Source organism: Trachurus trachurus (assembly GCF_905171665.1).
Source record: "Trachurus trachurus genome assembly, chromosome: 7".
Taxonomy (NCBI): domain Eukaryota; kingdom Metazoa; phylum Chordata; class Actinopteri; order Carangiformes; family Carangidae; genus Trachurus; species Trachurus trachurus.
Window position 1 is genome coordinate 12924411 of NC_139901.1, and position 18504 is coordinate 12942914.

General features: G+C 40.8%; 3 protein-coding genes across 4 annotated transcripts; 1 reads left to right on the forward strand and 2 right to left on the reverse strand.

Moving 5' to 3' along the window:
• Window positions 1-2752: 2752 nt before the first annotated feature.
• On the reverse strand, window positions 2753-5599 carry tmem82 (transmembrane protein 82). The gene is made up of 6 exons (XM_083975014.1): window positions 5221-5599; window positions 5025-5097; window positions 4660-4858; window positions 4031-4445; window positions 3574-3761; window positions 2753-2961 (listed from the first exon to the last, which is right to left on the reverse strand). Exons 1-6 carry the CDS (start codon window positions 5312-5314, stop codon window positions 2875-2877), a joined length of 1056 nt encoding a protein of 351 aa, XP_083831140.1. The 5' UTR covers window positions 5315-5599; the 3' UTR covers window positions 2753-2874.
• A 3727-nt stretch (window positions 5600-9326) lies between these two features.
• Window positions 9327-12584, reverse strand: mad2l2 (mitotic arrest deficient 2 like 2). The gene is made up of 8 exons (XM_083974849.1): window positions 12252-12584; window positions 11827-11945; window positions 11665-11736; window positions 11486-11586; window positions 11303-11397; window positions 10206-10279; window positions 9992-10084; window positions 9327-9882 (listed from the first exon to the last, which is right to left on the reverse strand). Exons 1-8 carry the CDS (start codon window positions 12289-12291, stop codon window positions 9844-9846), a joined length of 633 nt encoding a protein of 210 aa, XP_083830975.1. The 5' UTR covers window positions 12292-12584; the 3' UTR covers window positions 9327-9843.
• Window positions 12585-14179: 1595 nt separating this feature from the next.
• On the forward strand, window positions 14180-18493 carry slc25a45 (solute carrier family 25 member 45). 2 transcript variants are annotated; one of them, XM_083975985.1, is made up of 7 exons: window positions 14180-14302; window positions 14669-14725; window positions 14868-14911; window positions 14993-15064; window positions 15162-15350; window positions 16624-16858; window positions 17827-18493. In XM_083975985.1, exons 2-7 carry the CDS (start codon window positions 14689-14691, stop codon window positions 18105-18107), a joined length of 858 nt encoding a protein of 285 aa, XP_083832111.1. In that variant the 5' UTR covers window positions 14180-14302; window positions 14669-14688; the 3' UTR covers window positions 18108-18493. The 2 variants fall into 2 exon arrangements, with proteins under 2 accessions (XP_083832111.1, XP_083832112.1); XM_083975986.1 differs by having other exon boundaries at window positions 14214-14285.
• The last annotated feature ends 11 nt before the right edge of the window (window positions 18494-18504 follow it).

An 18504-nucleotide genomic window follows, 5' to 3' on the forward strand; every position in this document is an offset into this window, starting at 1 on the left:
CACTTTTTGGAACCAACTGAAGATGTGACTCAGATACATTGTGCAGATTCATCTTTTGGTTTGTTATGTATTGGTAACAGCTTTTCATGGCCCAGGTTAATTAATCTGTTAGCCTTCGTTCTATTGATGCAACTAAAACTAAAGTTGTCAGAGATTAATTTATAGGAATATTCTCAAACTAAGACTCAAAAAGTATTTTGTCTAAAACAAATTCCTGTGCAATTTATAGCCTACTAATATAAACAGTGGAAACTCTATTATTATTGAGCAATGCATTGTGGGAAATTGTGAGAAATTAAAGTATCACCATAGATTTTTATTTTATTTTTTTAACTAACAGGTGAAACACACCTGTCACAGTTGAGACAGGGCAATAAAAAATACTCATGAACATCTTACCATATCAAAATGATAAATATTTTTCATATAGTTAGTCTGATTCGACTTTACTGTATGTATTAACCTGCTGTAGCCTAGTATGGCTTATGTTTGCCCTGTTGGTCTGTCAGGGCAAATACCATTTGACTAATTTACCCCTACGAATACTAGTGGGTGAAAAAATGGCGTGGAGGCTATGAAGTCAAGAACTTTGACCTGGTCTGAGAGCTGTTGCAGGCTAATAAGTAACCTGAGACAATTGGGCCCATGTCCAAAGGTCCAAGAGACCAGTGGTGATAAGCAGTGATGAGGGGCAAATAAAACTTGCACTTTGTATTTGTCTTCCTTAGAACACTTTACCTGTTATTACACGTTTTATGACACTTTATTCTAATGAGTAGGCCTATCCTAGAATATTTAAAATATCTCAGCTAACATAGTGGATGGACAGATTTTAGTGAATGTATAGTATTGTGTGTTTACCCATGCAGAAGCTGAATGTAGCCTACCGCTGAGCCTATAGAAAACGGCCACTGAATGTAAGTTTAGAAGAGGAGCTCTGTTACTACACAGCAGCATTATTCTGCTTTTGTTACTATATTAAGCGTGCATATTAGCAGCGGCAGTGCGCGTGCGTCAAACTGCGGTAACAGGGGAAACACACACACACACACAAAACCGCTGTGCGCCTGCGTGCTGCGTGCCTATCAGATGAGAACAGAAACGTCTGGAAATCTCCGGAGGAGGCTACAACAAACCTCTCCGCCATTGCAATGGGCATTTTCACCATATTCGGGTGCTCATGGAGAAGGTCCTCCGTGTTGTCTACTGAGTCCGTCCTGATGTGGAATTATATTCAATCAAAAATCTAATAAACCCACGGGAGTACCTACCTTCAAATATCCTATTTTGGTGGATCGACAAGACACCAAATCTAAATTTCCTCGTCAGTGATTTCCAGACCTGGATTATCTCGGAAAAACTGGACCGCCAGGCCAATGTGCGCACTGTAATTTCACAAGCCTTTTGTTTTGTGTGTTTTTTTTCCCTATATTTTCATCACGGAATGACGTGGGACTGATATCACAAAAACCCTCTCGTGGAATATGTTTCTGTCAATAAAGACATCTAATGGGCATAATACCGGCGTGAATATGTGGATTTTTAATTTGACGGGGGTCTCAGTAAACCTATAACCCGTCACACTTATTGATACAGCGCAGAGCTTACCATGTCATGATGTTAAGGTGGCAACATGTAGTGAACGTCCCTCATGAAAAAAAAAAAAAAAAAAAACCTACGGGTGTTGTAAAGTTAATTTGGAGTCAGTAGGCCTTAGTGAGGTCCACTGAAGCGGTTTGTTGACTTAAGTAAAACGGTCTTTGTTCGTCGGAGCAAAGGTCAGAGCAAAACCAAGTCACCTAGCCTTTTCTTTGTCTAACGCCATTTTGTGTGACATTAAAGCACTAACGCTGTCGTCAGCCATTTTGCCTTTCTTTCCACCGAGCAGACAGACGACAGAAGCAGAGCGGTGCCTCTAAGGCCCACACGTTATGTGGGAATGAGACAATGTAGATAATAATTACCAGCAGCCGTTTGTCAGCGATGAGCGATACAAATAAGCCGAGCCTTATTGCCAAGAGTAATGTCTGTTTTCTGAAGAGACTCACCGATCAGTAAAAAATGTAGCCTATTTAATGTGACGCTGTTGCATGTTTTGTTTGTTGTTTTTTAATGTAGCCTATACTACATTAGTTATTTTATTTTTACTTTTTTTTTTCAACCAAATTAATCAGAGGATTCATATTGTTGAAAATAAAAGCACATAGAGTAGCTGTGATTTTTCTTCTTTTTCCTCTAATAATTAGAATCAGCTCATTATAGGCATCTTGTATAATTATAACAGTATAAATCTCACTTATTTTAACCTTTACATGTCAGTCGGCTGTCGAAAACGTAACAACACCCCCTCAGGCTCCAAGTGGGCCCCACAAAGAAAATGTTGGAAGAGTAAGTCTTCTCAGGAGTTACTGGCCAAAATCTCTATCCAAGATACTGCATTAATTCATCCAAGAGATCACACCGACTCCTGTAATAACATCCAGAACTGCAAGTCTGTTGGCATAGTATTAGTGCACTGACAACCAGAGAGAAAATTAGATTAAGAAGAAAATATCAATCAAGAACATCAATTTCTGACTCAAGAGTAAGGATAATATTACCCCCCCAGACATCTGGAATAATGTTATTGTACTGAGGATGTTCACTACTCCCTATACAGGCAGTGGTTGTTGATTATGGCCGGCTACTGTTCAGTTATTTTCTTTATCTAACATCACATTGTGGTTGAAGAATCACACATGTTACTCATAGCATGCTTCTTGGAAGTTTAATGAAAAAAATATCACATAGCCTATTATGTACAAAAACATTAATTGTTGGAGCTACACTAATGAAATTGAAGTAGGACCACTAGGTTTTAGAATCACAGAGCTGCTATCTGTGATGCTCCTTCTCTTGCGCTTTTGGTCTTCGTCGCTGACGCTCAGGTTTAGCGTAGTGTGTGTAGTCCTCCTCCCCCTCCTAGATGCATACAGGAAACATGACAGATGAAATACATGACCTAAGATGATAATAGAGGGTAGGCTATAAGCAAGCTGCTGATGTAGAGCATAGGCTACAGATAGTCATTGGCACTGCCCCTGCATGTCTGGTATGATCAGAATAATGAATGTGACAATATTATCAAATTAACCGTAGCTACTAATTTATCAGGTATTGTTGGATTTACATCTTTTAAGTTAATCTGATTTCATTTCATTTTATGTACCTTTTTATTTGCAGAATAGATTCAGCCCTCTAAAGCCAACATAAATGCATAATCTGCATCTTTTTCTTTCTTTCTTTTTACTTGCGATGCACTACATGCCTTTTATTTGAAACTCTCAGCTATTTAGTCAGGCTGGCTCAGTGAAAGGAAAAGTAGGCTCAATATTCTGAATCAGAGAATACTTTGACCTGAATCTGTCTTGAGGGTCTTAAACCTGCTCCACCTGGGACACAAGTTAGAGAAGTTCAGCTTCATCTTGGGACGCAGTCTAATGAACGCATTGATATTCTGCCCCAGTTTTTTGAGTCTCGGCGGAGAGAAAGTGCTTTTGGCCCTGTGTGCTGCTTCCAGGGAGACTCACTGACCTGTGAGGATGCTGCATCCAGCAAATCCTTATTGGGGATTAGACAGCTGGCCTCACCCAGGAAACACATTAGGATGTGGAGCACGTCAGCCCAGCGTCCAACAGTCAGCATCAGGACCATCAACCCCCCGAGGCGCACCACCACTGCGTTCAGGACAGCTTGGCTGCCGGGCAGACGGTGCTGATCCTCTGCAAAATGCAGCATGAGAGGAAAATATGTGGCAAGAATGTAGGACAGGTTCGAATAGTGTTTAAAACTACAGACTGCGCTAGTGATCAGAGCAGACCAGAGGGAAGGAGCTCACTGATACATGTATCCATCCCTAGAACTCAGTGATGAATTATGTATAATTCATCACTGAGTTCTAGGGATGGATCATATTGTTTCAGGCTGAGGCATCATTAACGTTTTTTTTAGAGTAGCATAATGTTAATTTTCATGTTTTGATATGTCTCACCCTGCATGTACACCACCAGCAGTGTGTAACAGATAGTCAGTGGTGTCCAAAACCTGAGGGCCTCTGTTGCAGAGAGGAAGTGTTGATTAATGATTGACACAGCGGCCACCACAGCCACAGAGAAGGTAATGATCATAGTCCTGCACAGCATGGGCAGCAGGCAGCGGCCTGATGAGAGGAGGCTGATGCAAATGCCGCAGTAGCGCTGTGAGCTGTGGAGTTTATACAGAGCCATGACATGGTGCAGCAGGCGTGTGGCCTGCCGAGCCAGGAACCAGCTAAGTGCTGCTGCCAGGAGCAGACATAGCCAGCGCTGGGTCGCCCCCTCGTGGAGGAAGTTGAGACTGCAGCTTAGGGCACAGCCCAGAGAAAACTGGCTCTGAACTAACAGCTGCAGCAGAAATTTCCTGGACTCCTGTGGGAAACAAAGGAGCACATGAGCAGAACTGACGGATGAATCAAAACAGATGATGGCCTGCTTGGTGGAGCAGACGTCATGTGTCATCGTGAGACGAATAAATCCAAAAATTAACTCAGCAAAAATCAAATAATAGATGCAGGGAGGAAATCAAGTGGTAGTACAGTTGAGAGTCAGGTTTATTTTTTTTATCACAGTATTGGTTTCTTACTGGTCCGGCTGTAACCCATCCAGACACAGCCCGGAGACAGAACTCTAGTACCACCAGAGACGCCACACGGGAGCCCACCACCGCCAGCATCCCAGTCACAAAGAGAAAGTGGAGCACCTCAGAAAGTCCAGTTTTAGTTCTCCTTTGATGACTGAGTGTCCCCTGGCTTGACGTGTCTTTATTATTTTCATCAGTCAAGCTGTGGATTGTTGGTGAAAAAGACACTAAAGAAATTAAAGTGAATCACTGAACTGAAACATGAATATTTTCATGAGAATGGTGAAAGTTTAAAAACTTGAAACTGCTCAGATGATTCACCAAATTCATCTTCAAGTACAGCTCTATTAAAAGATAGATTTCCTCACCTCTCTTCCTCTAAAAATAGGTGCACTCTCATCAAGGAGCAGACCACTGAGATCCCGCACGCACCCACCAGCCCTGCAGGTCACATAACACACTAAATTTGCATTTCAATAACACACTACTACAGCCTCATGTGCAGTGTAGAAACAACCTGTAGTGATGTCGTCGTCAGAGAGAGCAAACAGATGAGTAGCCCACCTTGAAATAAACTCTCCAGTAGGTTTGTATCCAGAGTCAACCATCCCGGTATGAGGTAGGAAGTTGGAAAAAGAGACGTGAGGAAGGATAACATCGTACCACCTTTGACTTCAAAAAAGAAACGCTAAAACTAAAAGTCACAGATTTTACAAAATATGCATGAAGGTAAATCTAAAACACTTAGGAACCATAATTTGTGGTTGTTCCCGATCAGTTAAACTCCTCTGTTTATTTCTGTCGCCTCAGCATTGAGCTTTGCTCATGTATGAGTCTAATATGTGTCCGGTACCAAAGGTCACCTGAGCGTGGAGCAGAGGCCCTCACCAGCCTGACTCATAACAAGATAATGGAGGTTGTTGCACCATGGGGGGAGAAACACTCTAAAGTGATGGCAGGGATTAGTTGTGCTCTAGTGGTCCACAAACACATTATGAATAGAAAAACAATACACAAGGATGTTTTCATCTCATGAATCTTTTAGGGGGGGAAAAAAAAACCTAATTTGCCAGGAACAATATTTGGAAGTTGAGTTTATAATCATAGCCTGAAACATTATGGTCTTCTAATCTGTGCAACAAACAAAAACCTATATTGTTCCGTAACACATGCACAGAGACAAACACACAAATGAAGACAAACCTCAAGTGTAGCAGACCCTCATGTTTGTCCATGTGGGGGCAGCACTGCACAACATCCACATAGTTAATAGATAAACCTCCACCAGTGCCTGCAGGAGATCAAAGGGCAGTGAAAACTCTGCAGGCAGGAGTCTTGATATAGGGGCCGTGGGGCCCATTGTGGTTGCAGGATCCCTGTGTGCCACCAACTGTAACACTGGTCTAATGGGTGATCTGCATGTTAATTCCACAGGTGGGCTGCAGCACATACCTGCCAACACAGACAGGGTCCGTTTCTCCATTTAAAATGTCCTGTGACATTATATGATAAACAAGTGTATATGGTGGTAGAACGAGTGCGTTGCTGAGATTGGTGGATACTTTACACACACAAACACCAGAGGGCGCTGTTACTCCACCTGCAATATGTTTATCCTCAGTATAGACAGAATATCTTTGAAATGACAAAGTGATGTTACATTTAACCAAATGCCCTGTGAACACAGGCGGGAGGAGGGGGGATCATGAAATCTTCAGCACTAAGCATTTGTGCTCTTCAGTCCAGTATCAGCACAGGATGTGATGAAACCAGAGACTAACCACAGCACCACAGGGTTTGAATTGCCCTTTATCACTGAGCTGGAGTCATATAAGGAGGTGAAAGACGACAGTTGGATTCCAACCAATGAGTTTATGACAGACTGACCTCAGTGAACACATGAACTATGGCCGAGGTCTTGTAGCAGGAGCAGGAGGAATGGCTTTCAGTCTCAGTGGTGGCTTTAAAAGCGCAGGAGAGCAGAGCTTCATGAGCAGCTTGTTGACTGTTTCACACTCAGGTGAGTACAAACTGAGTTTATGTGAATGTTGGGATGTAAAATGGCGTCTGCTTTGAGTGACAATCAACCAATCCCTGCCTTTAGACAATTGTTATTTCAGTCATGCGGTCTCAGTAGACAACATAGATCCTTGACTGACCTTATTCATCTGCCTCAGCATTGTATTAAGAAGCAGTTTAAAGTAGGCAAACCTGGCACTTTAATTCTTGTCATTACTATAGATAGTGGTTGAAAGTCCGTGTGTGTGTGTGTGTGTGTGTGTGTGTGTGTGTGTGTGTGTGTGTGTGCAGACCGAGCAGTGAAGCAGTGAGTGAACAGTGTTCCCAGTAAACCTCTAAGGAGCAGGAGAACTTCACACATGGAGCCCAACAGAGACACTGACAGAGGCACTGTGCAGTATGATCGCTGGAACGAGGACAACATCGACATGAAAGTGGAGGCGTCACAGTCCACTGTGATGAGGTGAAACATTAAAGATCCAAAGTCTCCACACATAAAACGTTTTCATATCATCAGTTATCAGTCAGCACTGTGACATTTCCACTGTGAACTGCAGTGATCCAGGAGCCTATCCTGTCAATTTGTGGGGATGGGGGGGCGGGGCTGAATACACCTGAGACCATGTTAGTATGTAGAGAGTTAGCATCAGCACAACTGCCAACACTGTGTCAGCCACTGCCATTTACAAGGCAACAGACAACATAAACAAATAAAAGATGCTCACTCAGCAAACCTTTTTGAAAATACTGGTACACTAACTGTTCAGAAAAAGACGCTAACTGCACTAACCATTCTACAAGATAGTGGAACGAGGTTCTTATATACAAGACATAATTATGTAATGTGAGAAAAGTCAGTACCTCGATATCAGCTGGTAAAAAGACACATCACCCTAACACCAGATGACGCTTTTGAGGAAGTTCCTGTTGAAACATGTCAAGGTACTGACTTTTCTCACGTTACATATGTCTTGTATATAAGAACCTTGTTCCACTATTTATTGGAAACAGACAATATGAACCTTTTGACCTCATTTTAAAAGATGCTCTCCATGCTAACTGTTACAAAAGATACAAGCTGTGCAAACCGCTCTGACCGGTCTGCTCGTCTCTGGTTCTGGTCTCAACAGACTCCTCCTCTGAGCCTGGGCCTGACTCAGGCTCAAACATGTGGCTGAGTCTCTCTGGTGTTTCCACCTCTAACCATTTAGATGCTCTCTGCTCTTTCACTTGGAGCCAGCAGGTGGTGGTTTTTTTTAATGTAAAAAAACCATGTTAAACAAAATATTGATCAAAGAAGGGGTTTTTTTTACGTAGTTTGTCCAGAGAACTGTTGTTTGCTTCCTATCCCTGTCCTCCCGATTGCCCACTTGTGGTTTCACTCTTTCATAAGACATGACTGGATCATTGGACTAAATGTATTTTTTATTTATATGTGACTCGGCAAAAAAAAAGAAGAAAAATAAATACACAATTCGAGTCAATAATTCGACTGAATTTATTTTCTCCCCCATTCACAGGTTCTACAACAGAGTCTGTGTCGGCAACACTGGAATAGCAATTAGGACAGCAGGAGCTCTGGCTGCTCTGGTGTCCATCTACATCATAGGATATGTGACGGGATACTACATCCACAGGTGCCCATAGCGCTGCTCAGTGCTGTCGGGGGCAAAATCTATCTAGACTTTGTAGATAAAGAAAAAGAGCATGCTAACAATTAAGTGTACTTTTTGATCAAATTAATTATGATAAGAAATCAAAGAAATCAATATTGCTATACTGAAAATCTGTGATTTTTTTGGTTATGATTCTTGCATCCTGATTGTAGATATGTGGAAAATGAAAGTTATATAAATGTGTAAAATATTTTTTTACTGTAATAAACAAGTTTTATTGTTTATTGTAATAAAACAGTATTGAAAAAAAGTATAAAGAGTCATCTGAGTTTAAAACAGTAAAAGCATCAAGTTGTGTCTTACACTGCTTAAATCGACACATAGAATAATACTTTATAAAACAGACTCTCTCTCATCATTGTCATGGTTGCCACTTCCTGCCTCTGTGTAGGTTTTGACTGACCAGTGTCATTGGTTTTAGGATCACTACTCTCATTCTTCCTTTGTGTTCCTGAAAGATCTAGTAAGTGGTGCAGATGACTGAGCATCCAACTTCCACTTCATCAGGCTGATGTCAGTCTATGAATTGTGGATGGCTGCTTTGTTTTTTGCCGCAATACTCAATTTCATTATGTTATTGCAAAACCAACACACAAAACTTTTTATTTTCTCTTTACTGGTAACTGGGTCTTTTATCATTTGGTTAGGACTCCTGTTGTTGCTGATACAGTAGAAACTGTGTTTGTTAGATAGGGCTATAGATCCACTGATAGTGGTGTTTATACGAGTACAGAAGCAAACTGATCTCAGCAGATTTTGAACTTTATGAGCTAGTTGTTAGATGTTATTGGTGTCTCGTGTTTTTTCTTTACATTATCCACATTGGAAGTTCCACGATGACTTGCACTTTGTGCAGCACAGCGTGCTATCATCTGGAATGAAATGTGCCGTGTAAATAAAGCTTTGCCTTTTTATTACCAAGGATCATTCTACTGAAAACTCTGTACAAATAACAACAGATATTTTTCATGCAGCTGCGTTAAAAATGTTTTATTACAATGTAATAATAACTCTTTACATGTGAGTCACAATGCTACCAGCAGTAAAAATGAAATGCACATCACAACTTTCCATTTGTCACATAAAGGTGGAAGGAAACATTGGCGATGGTTACTGGAGACACAATGCAACATACATTTTGATGATCATGTTACTATACTGGTCTGCATTTAAAACAATAAAGCACAGTCCATGGCAATAAAGATAGAATCATATTTATGTATATGTGTATTGGATGTGTTTAAATCTGAGGCAGACAAGACACATGTCAGCCAAATGTAATGGTCCAGCCCAAACTGCAGCATTATGTACAGAATGCACCTCACACACATGCCCCACAAGGAGGACGACCTCACTCTTCATATAATCTTATGTCTCTTCATCTTTCTGGACTGGGGCGCCTCTGACAGGCTGCATCTTGCCCGGCTCGTGATTCAGTGTTGTCACCAACTAGTTCATGCCGGGGAATCACTCATTCCTGCAGGGGAGGTGACTATGTTTTTTGGGCTCTCTCCTCCACATAGAGCTGCATCTGTGGAAGAGAAATGTACAAACGAATTGGTAAGAATGGGGGAGTTTGAATGTGGTTGTTATTAACTATTACAACTACACTAATGAATGAGGAGGATGAGTCCGCTCACTTTCACTATGTCAGATGTCATGGTCTTCAGTGGGATGAGCCTGGGCTCCTGCATGTGGACTTCTTGCTCATCAGCAACTATCCATGGGAAATCCTGAGGAAGGAAATTTCCCAAATGTGGCACAAGACAAAGACATATACGTAATTGTTCTGCTACCAAGAAGGATCATGCTGCTATTTTAATCAATGAAGTGGACGTGTTTTAAAACCCTCACCTTGATTACTTGAACCTTCTCCATGTTGCGTGTGGCAGCATCTCTGGTATGTACTAGCACCGTAAACGAGCACCCTGTAACGAAAAAACAAGTCACTCACATAGGTCTGTCCTGTATCTGTTCCCTTCTTAATATCACTTACATGTCATAAAATTCCTTAACAACAAAGTCTTTGACATTACAAGCTTAACTCTCTTGTCCCTCAACCTTCAGTTCACACAGCTTTTAGCAGTAATTCACTTGCTTAAAAGATTTAAAGATTCACCCTGTAATTTCAGTTGGCCTACAGCCTCTGAACAGCATGTATAGGACCATGGAGAACGTTATACCCTGATCTACATGCCACAGTCTTATCCTTCCTGTCAGTTTACTCCCAAATCCTGCCTCCATTAATTCCAATTCCAACCACAGCCGGAGTCTTTATCTCAACCTTGTGCACCCTAAGCATTTAACTAACAGGGCTTCTTGAGACACTACACAGCCTGGTGGGTGTTGATAACATATCAAAAACAACAACAAAGAAACATAACAAAAATAAAATGCCTTGTAAATTGTGTGAGAGGTGATCAATTCTTATTGCACATGGAGATCAAATCAGTGAACAGCTGTAGAATAAAAGTAAACTCGTAAAAAGTTAACTATAAACATAAATGTATCATTTTTGAGTTTGTTATGTAACTGGACATCAGTAAAGTAGTTCAGTCCTTCAGTGTAGTCAGCATGCATTTGCATTCACACTGCTAAAACAACCACAGGCTAAATGTGGTGCACTGTGCACCCTCTGTGGATCTTGGATGCATTCATACAACAACTTAGACAAGCTGAACACTAGTGATCAGTCAGATCACTAGACAAGTATGGTAATATATAGTCTGAACAGGGCCCAAGTCACCTTATACAGTGAAAGATAACATGGGCTCTCTCAAACACAAGCGTAACTAATGACCGTATTAAATGCTGCTCTGCATTGTTACAAGATAAAAGATGCAATTGTATCAGTTTCCACTGTTAACTCAACATCGACCACCTGCATGTAAAATTTCAGATTATGACAATGACGTGTTGTGTTTGTGTTTGTGTTGAAGTAATGATGTTACCTGGTGGGTTATTATTTAAAATAGCATCACACACACTAATCTTCAGGATAAACGCCCTTAGCAGCTGCTCCACATGAGACAGTAATGTGTCAGAGCTGCAAAGACAAAAGTTGGTGAATACGACCACGCTGATAACAAAACAGGCTTACATTAATTTCCTTAAGAAAATAATGAGGGGAAAACCTGATGGAAAGCAGTGGAGGTTGAGAAATTTCAAACACAAATCTCTCTACTGGGTGATGCTCTTTGTCCATGATGACCACCACAACCTTCTCTGCATCGTTCTGGTGGGGAAACGAAAGACTTCAGCACAGATGACACAATACTTGAGATTGAAAAGTCACCTTCAGGTCATCTCTTACCTTCTCAATGAGCGGTTTTAAACAGTGTAATGTGTCCTGGATATACTGGTTCAGCTCTGGGTGGCACGACATCTAGAAATAAACACATCAAAGACAGATGACCATTAGAAACATAAATAGATGTGATCTCCACGTAAAGTTTACACATTTACTGATCTATACCTGCACAGGCACGTTGTATTTCTTTCTCTTTTGAAATATTCCAGAGGGATAAACTTCACGGACATAGAGGATGAGATGAATAGCGACCTCCAGGAACTCACACAGGATGTCAGCAACCACTGAAAAAAAAGCGACTCAACTGAGTTATTGAATCCAGCGAATGTAACGCCACATCCAGCTTGTTAAAGACAAGAGAATTTGCAGTAATACACTGCTTGATTTGTGTTCATGATAAACTGGCCAGGCCATTATGTTCGTGATTCAGCAAATATATTAAGCTGTGTCTGTAACAGGGTTATTTACAAGAAGGCACTGTCACATTTTACAGCCAAATCTATCAACACAATGTCGTCAAGCTTCTCGCTTTGCAACTACAGCCACAATAACATTGTTCAAACATTTCTTCCTCGTTTTGATTTCCTTACCTTGTCCGAAATTGAGGTCTTGTCTTGTAAGAGTTGTCATGTTTTGTCCACAGAAACTGTCAAATGAGAGAAATAGCTAGTTTTGTAGCTGGCTAAAGCAGCAGTCTATGAAGCCCGCATTTTATATCTGAAGCTGTTTTTACTTGTTAAATATAGTTACTTTGTTGCTGCCTGACTCGATGTCAACCCGATGGAAAGAGAAATAAAGTTTGAGTTTTCACAAAGATATTACAAAAATCCTGAATCAGACTTTTAAATGAAATAAAAATTGAATACATCCCACGATCCAAAACGCGGGTTTTCAACCATTAGCTTAGCTAATGGCGCTTGATGTAGACGTCATCGTTGTTTACAAGCGAGACTGTTCGAGTCCACTAGTGATGGCGTCACACTCTGCGCTTTTGCCGAGTATCATCTACTTGCACCTTTTGTAAAAGTAATAGAGAAAGTATCATCCACTTAATTTATAAATGTCCACTTTGTATTACTTTTTGGAAAGATTTGGAAAATGTTATTTTTTTTTATCACTGATGAAAAAATCATTATTTTTTGTCTTTTTCTCTCAAAATAATATGAATTCATCTGTAGGTCAATCTTTTCACATAACTATAAATTCCACATACATAAAGTTAAAATGTCCAAAGCAACCCCTCCATTCCCATTATTTTTAATTGAACTGAATTTTTATTTTGAGTCTCTGAAATATTGCAACTAACAAAGCTCAGCTCTTCAGTTTTACTTAAATTACCTTAAGTGGAGTTGTCTGCCACTTTACATTGCTTTATTATTTATCTCTACTTTTTTCTAATCTAATTTTATTTCTATTTATTTTAATATCTACATTTTTTTAATGCTTCCTATATTTATTTTATGTTAATTAATAAATTAATTAATTTGACCAATTTGGGCTTGCCATCTCTGTTATGTCTTCATGTCTTGGGATGTCTGTCGTTTTATCCTCTGTTCTTACGTGCACTCTACATGTTGTTGGACAATAATAAAGTTTTCAACAAAAAAGAAAAGAAAAAAGACAAAGATACTTCTTGATTGTTTCATTTCAAATTCATTGTGGTGGTGTTTAAAGGGAAAATAAAGTTATTATGTGTGCGTGTGCCTAACTCTAAGTTCATTTTCTCTACAGCTTTCATTTCGAGATCACCAGCTTGCCATAGCAGTGACACTGTGAAAGGAGAAAGCATTCACACTAAAAAACAAGAGAAGGTAACCAAGGAGTTTTCGAGGCCACACAGAGGAATGCTCTTAACTGAGCGGACCTGGTCTGCTCTCAAACTCCCTGACCTGCAGAAAACCAAACAGACCAGAGAGACAAACAACACCAACACTTGTGGGCGGCGGATTCTTTTGCAGTAAAGAGCCAAAATATTTAACTTCTCTCTATTCAAATACTCACTATACTCTCAGATGCTTTGTAAAAAGGGGGCGGGGCGCACCCAACAGCTCACATGACGGTCAACACTTGCATGTGTTGACAGACATGCAAGTTGTTTGGTGCACAATTCTGCAGAGATGAGAGAAGCTGACACGGAATCACTCGAGATTGTTTATTTTACAACTTTAACAACATTAACATTCACGCTGCAAAAGTCGAAACATTTCGATAGGGGAAACCGTGCGGGTTGCCTTTCAAAATAAAATCCTACACGGATGGAAACTGTGAAGATGCATAGTAGGAATGCGCCCCTAATTTACGACCTAACCTCACATCCAGTAGCTATGTCCACTATTACCACAAACTATTAGGCAACTAGCCTACTTCTGCTAGGCTAATACTAGAATAGTGCTTAATATGGCGAGAATTAATTTTGTTTAGTTAATGATTTACACGAAAATGTAGCAGAGGTTTGCTTTTATTTCGAAAAGGCAGCCATTTAAACAGGAAGCGTCGCCCTTTAAATGCGAGATGATGTGGTGCAGGCAGTCTATGGGCGCAGGAGGCTGAGAGCAGAGCAAAGCAGAGGCACAGGGGGAAAAGGACGATAAGGCTCAGGACTCCGGAGATGTTCAAACAATGAGGTGATTTATACGAAAAGGTAAACAAGTTGGTGCACGATAGCAAATATTTGTCTTTGTTGCAGTCGTGCTGTAATTATGTAACGCTTTTAATGGCGAGTTACTCCTCTGTTAATAGCTATAGGCTACAGACTTACAGTATGTGAAATGCTTCAAAAACGAGAGTTTATCAATCTATTGTAAAAACCACCAGCACAACAGGCTTTGTTAACCTATGATTAGAGAAAACCAGCAGCATTCCGTCATCTTCATTTGATGATGTAGGAATAAATAGCCTACCTATTGTATCTAAGTAAGTGTCAGTTGTGTATTAACCAGTGTGCTGCTGTAAAGAGCCTCAGTGTTTTATCTTTATGGCTGGTCACACACGTTGTTCTTTTATGCAGGTTGTGAAACTGTGAAAGCCATGCCTTTTCTGGAGTTCTTAGCTGGGAGCATTTCAGGTAAAAAATAAAACAAAACCCAAAAGACATCTGTGGAGGTGCAGAGACAGTGTATTCAGTTACTTCTTGCATAATAGTTTAATAGCTGTATGCATGTGAAGGAATAAGAGATGACAACGTCTTGTGTATTTTTGTGTTATAGGTGCTGTGGGACTGGCAGTCGGGCATCCATTAGACACCGTGAAGGTTGCATGACTCTCTGAAATCCATAAATGTGACTAAAAGCATCAAACCAGCTGCTCCTGACACCTGGTGTTTCATTTTCAGGTGCGCCTGCAGGCCCACTCAGCCTACAAAGGGATACTTCACTGTGTGACCCAAACATACACTCATGAAGGGGTGGGTGCAATTTCCTTTTTAACCATTCACACCAGATACCAGATACCATATCTGAGAGATGTACACTTATTTGTTTGTTATGCTTTTATTATATCAGCTCCATGGATTCTTCAAAGGCATGGCGTTTCCAGTGCTCACCACTGGCATCACCAACTCGGTCGTCTTTGGCTCCTACAGTAACGCCTTAGATTACCTCACCAAGTCTCAGCGCAGTGACCGTACACAAGGCAAACCAGCTACTGCTGCACAGGTCTTCACTGCTGGCTGCTTCTCAGGTCTGGTGCAGGTAAGAACACCTGATGGAGCTATAGATGTGGGTATTAATGACTGGGTGTCTGTGGGAATCTGCATAACAATAAGTGTCTGGGTTTAGAGCACATTAAAAAAATGTGAAGTTTGATCTGAGCCAGGCAGCAGAGGAGAGGGCGGCCAAAGGTTCATGACAATCAGAAGCAAAGTAATCAAGCGTGTCAAGTGGAGATTAAGCCTGATTGTCCTGCATATGTTTAGGCTGAAACAACAGGGACAACAAGAATGAGAGGAAAGGGTCAGGGTCTCATCAACATCATTAGGGTTCAAGCTCAGAGCAGTTAATGATTAATCCACACACAGATTCCTTATCATGGACCAATCTGGTTGACAATTAATTCTTCTCTGATAATGCAGGAGGAAAAGTCTGTGAAATCACGACGATTCACCCTCGGTATATTGTGTGAGTACGTAATGAAAATTTGATGACAGTCAGTAGTTGCAGTATTTTATCTGACCAGCAGGAGTCCTCCAAGAGTCTCCACTTATAATAAACAATTCTGCAGCAGCTGTCACCAAGGAAGAGAGAGAGAGGGAGCAGCTGTGCTTGTTGCTATGGAGGATGTGTTTCATGAATAAGATTAACATACATGTGGACAGTGATTTGATGATACAGGTCTGATTTACATTGTTGGATTCAAGATACAAATACCTTTGCTATAACACAAGATGTTGCAGATATTTCTTTTTCTGAGATAAGATGGATTCACTAAGTAACCAAAGACAGTAGCTTTAGGATTCACAAGATCTTCCTGAACACTTTTATGACTATATCAACTGATTCAAACTGTAGCTTCTGTCAAGCACAGGTAGAAGTATATGGAGTTTTTTGTATTAACAGGATAAGCCTAATATTATTCTGTATTTGTCCAAAACAATGTGTTAGTTTGTTTAATGTTTATTATTTCCCATTGTAACATCCTTAAAGCCCTGTATTTTCTTCGTCTGTGTTTTATTGTTGATCCAGAAGAAGATATATTTGCAGTTATAAGAACCAAAAACCAGCCCAGTGTAGTTAAACATCTCTTCTCTCAGTCCTCCATCTCTGTCTCTCTGGAGCTTGAGTAAAATTCTTTTCCGCTAATCAGAAGAGAGGAGGTGATGAGCCTGTCTTCTGACGGGGCGGTGGGCACATCCTGATAGCTAATAATTACTGTCAGATATAAACACCTACCTTTATACTGTATGGAGCTTTAATAATGCTAAATAATAGATGCTGTGGGTGGACTGACCCTCTGATCTACTTCCAGGTGTCTGTCTGTGCGCCCATCGACCTGGTGAAGGTGCGCCTGCAGGGTCAGACAACAGCTGACCGCTACCGTGGACCCATCCACTGTCTCACCGTTATCCTAAAGGAGGAAGGGCCCAGGGGTCTGTTCAGAGGGGGGCTGGCACTCGCCCTCAGGGACATACCCTGCTATGGACTCTACTTTTTGCCCTATGAGGTCACACGAGCGGCTCTGACAGAGAGCGGCAAACAGCCAGGTCAGTTACACAGCCTCAGATTACTGAGCCTATGACAGTTTGGGACCAGGGTGGTCTGAGGACAGTTTAATGTTTCTAAACATTTGTGTTTTATGATTGACTTAGTAAATACATAATTTTAACAAGTCTAAATTTTGATTACAGTGAGGATTTCTTGTCTCTCTTCGTATCTTTTTAAAAGTTTTCCTGGCAGAAATTGGTTTCTGCATAAAAAGATACAAAAATGTTTTCAAACTAGAATCAGCTCCAGCTGGTTGTTTACTTGTGGTCATAGTCTTGCCTTCCTGAGCCACAGTACAGACATCATAGAAACATTATGATGTCACAGTGAAGTTGATCTTTAACCTTTTGGATATAAAGTGTTATTATTTTGTCCTTAGAGACCTTCAGTGAAACTGTATCATAATTAGTGAATATTTTTGTAAGTCAAAAACATGAACCTGTGCATATTCTCATTTGTCCAGGTCATAGTATCTCAAAGGAATTTTAAATCAAAAGCAACTGGACTCGGTTATTTGTCTAGACAAAAGTCCAGTTGCTTTCGAAAAATTCCTTTGAGAAAGTCAAAAACATGTTTTGAGATTTTTATAGTGTTGCAGAAGTCATGAAATTCTGATATCACATTCACAAGAGCTTGAGATCAACATTACCTTTGACCACCAAAATCTAATCATTTCATCCTTGAGGCCAAATGTATGTTAATATTTTGTTCGTATAAAGTCAAAGGTCACAGGTTTGCTGTGACCTCACTAAACTCAATTTTGGCCTTGTGAATGTAATATGTCAGTATGTCAGGATTTTTTATTTTATTTGGCACAAACATTTAAACTCAAGGATGAAAATATAATCAGTTAATTGTTGAGTCCAAATGAATATTTATCCCAAATTATAAGACGTTCTGTTTGAAGCTTTACTGAGACATCTGAGATATAGTCTTTACATCAACTATTCATCCTTTCTGTCATTAGGTACGTTTGCAATACTGATGGCGGGCGGCGTGGCGGGCGTGGTCACCTGGGCCTTCGCTACGCCCATGGACGTGGTGAAAGCCAGGCTGCAGATGTCAGGGGCGGGCGGCCGGGAGTACAGCGGCGTCCTCCACTGCATGAGGGTGAGCGTGAGGGAGGAGGGGGTGAGGGTCTTCTTCAAAGGCCTCCTGCTCAACAGCCTGAGGGCGTTCCCCGTCAACGCCGTCACCTTCCTCAGCTACGAGAGTCTGATGAAGATTTTATGTCCACCGGCGAGATGACGTCGCCCCCCTCCTCCCCCCCGACAGTGGATGGATGCACTTGGTAGATCCTCCTATGGCGTGGAGACTGGACAGGACAGCAGTTCAGATATTCTCAGGGTTTTAGGCTCATTTTGAGAAGTCAGAAAGGCGAACTGACACCTGGCTGCTGTCAGGGACCTGAACACACTGAAGACCAACGGCTCAGAGTCAAGTCTGCGTTGCTGGATGAGATCTGGGCGAAGCAGCTGGAAACCAATTAGATTTTACTTTATAAAATGTGAATGCGTTATGTTAAGAAACACTTAAAATGTCATTTTGCACATAAGAAAACATCATACTCATGTTAGTCACCACTTTTGTATTCATATGCTGGAAACAAACATTAAATAGTTTCTTAATAAATAAACTATACAAA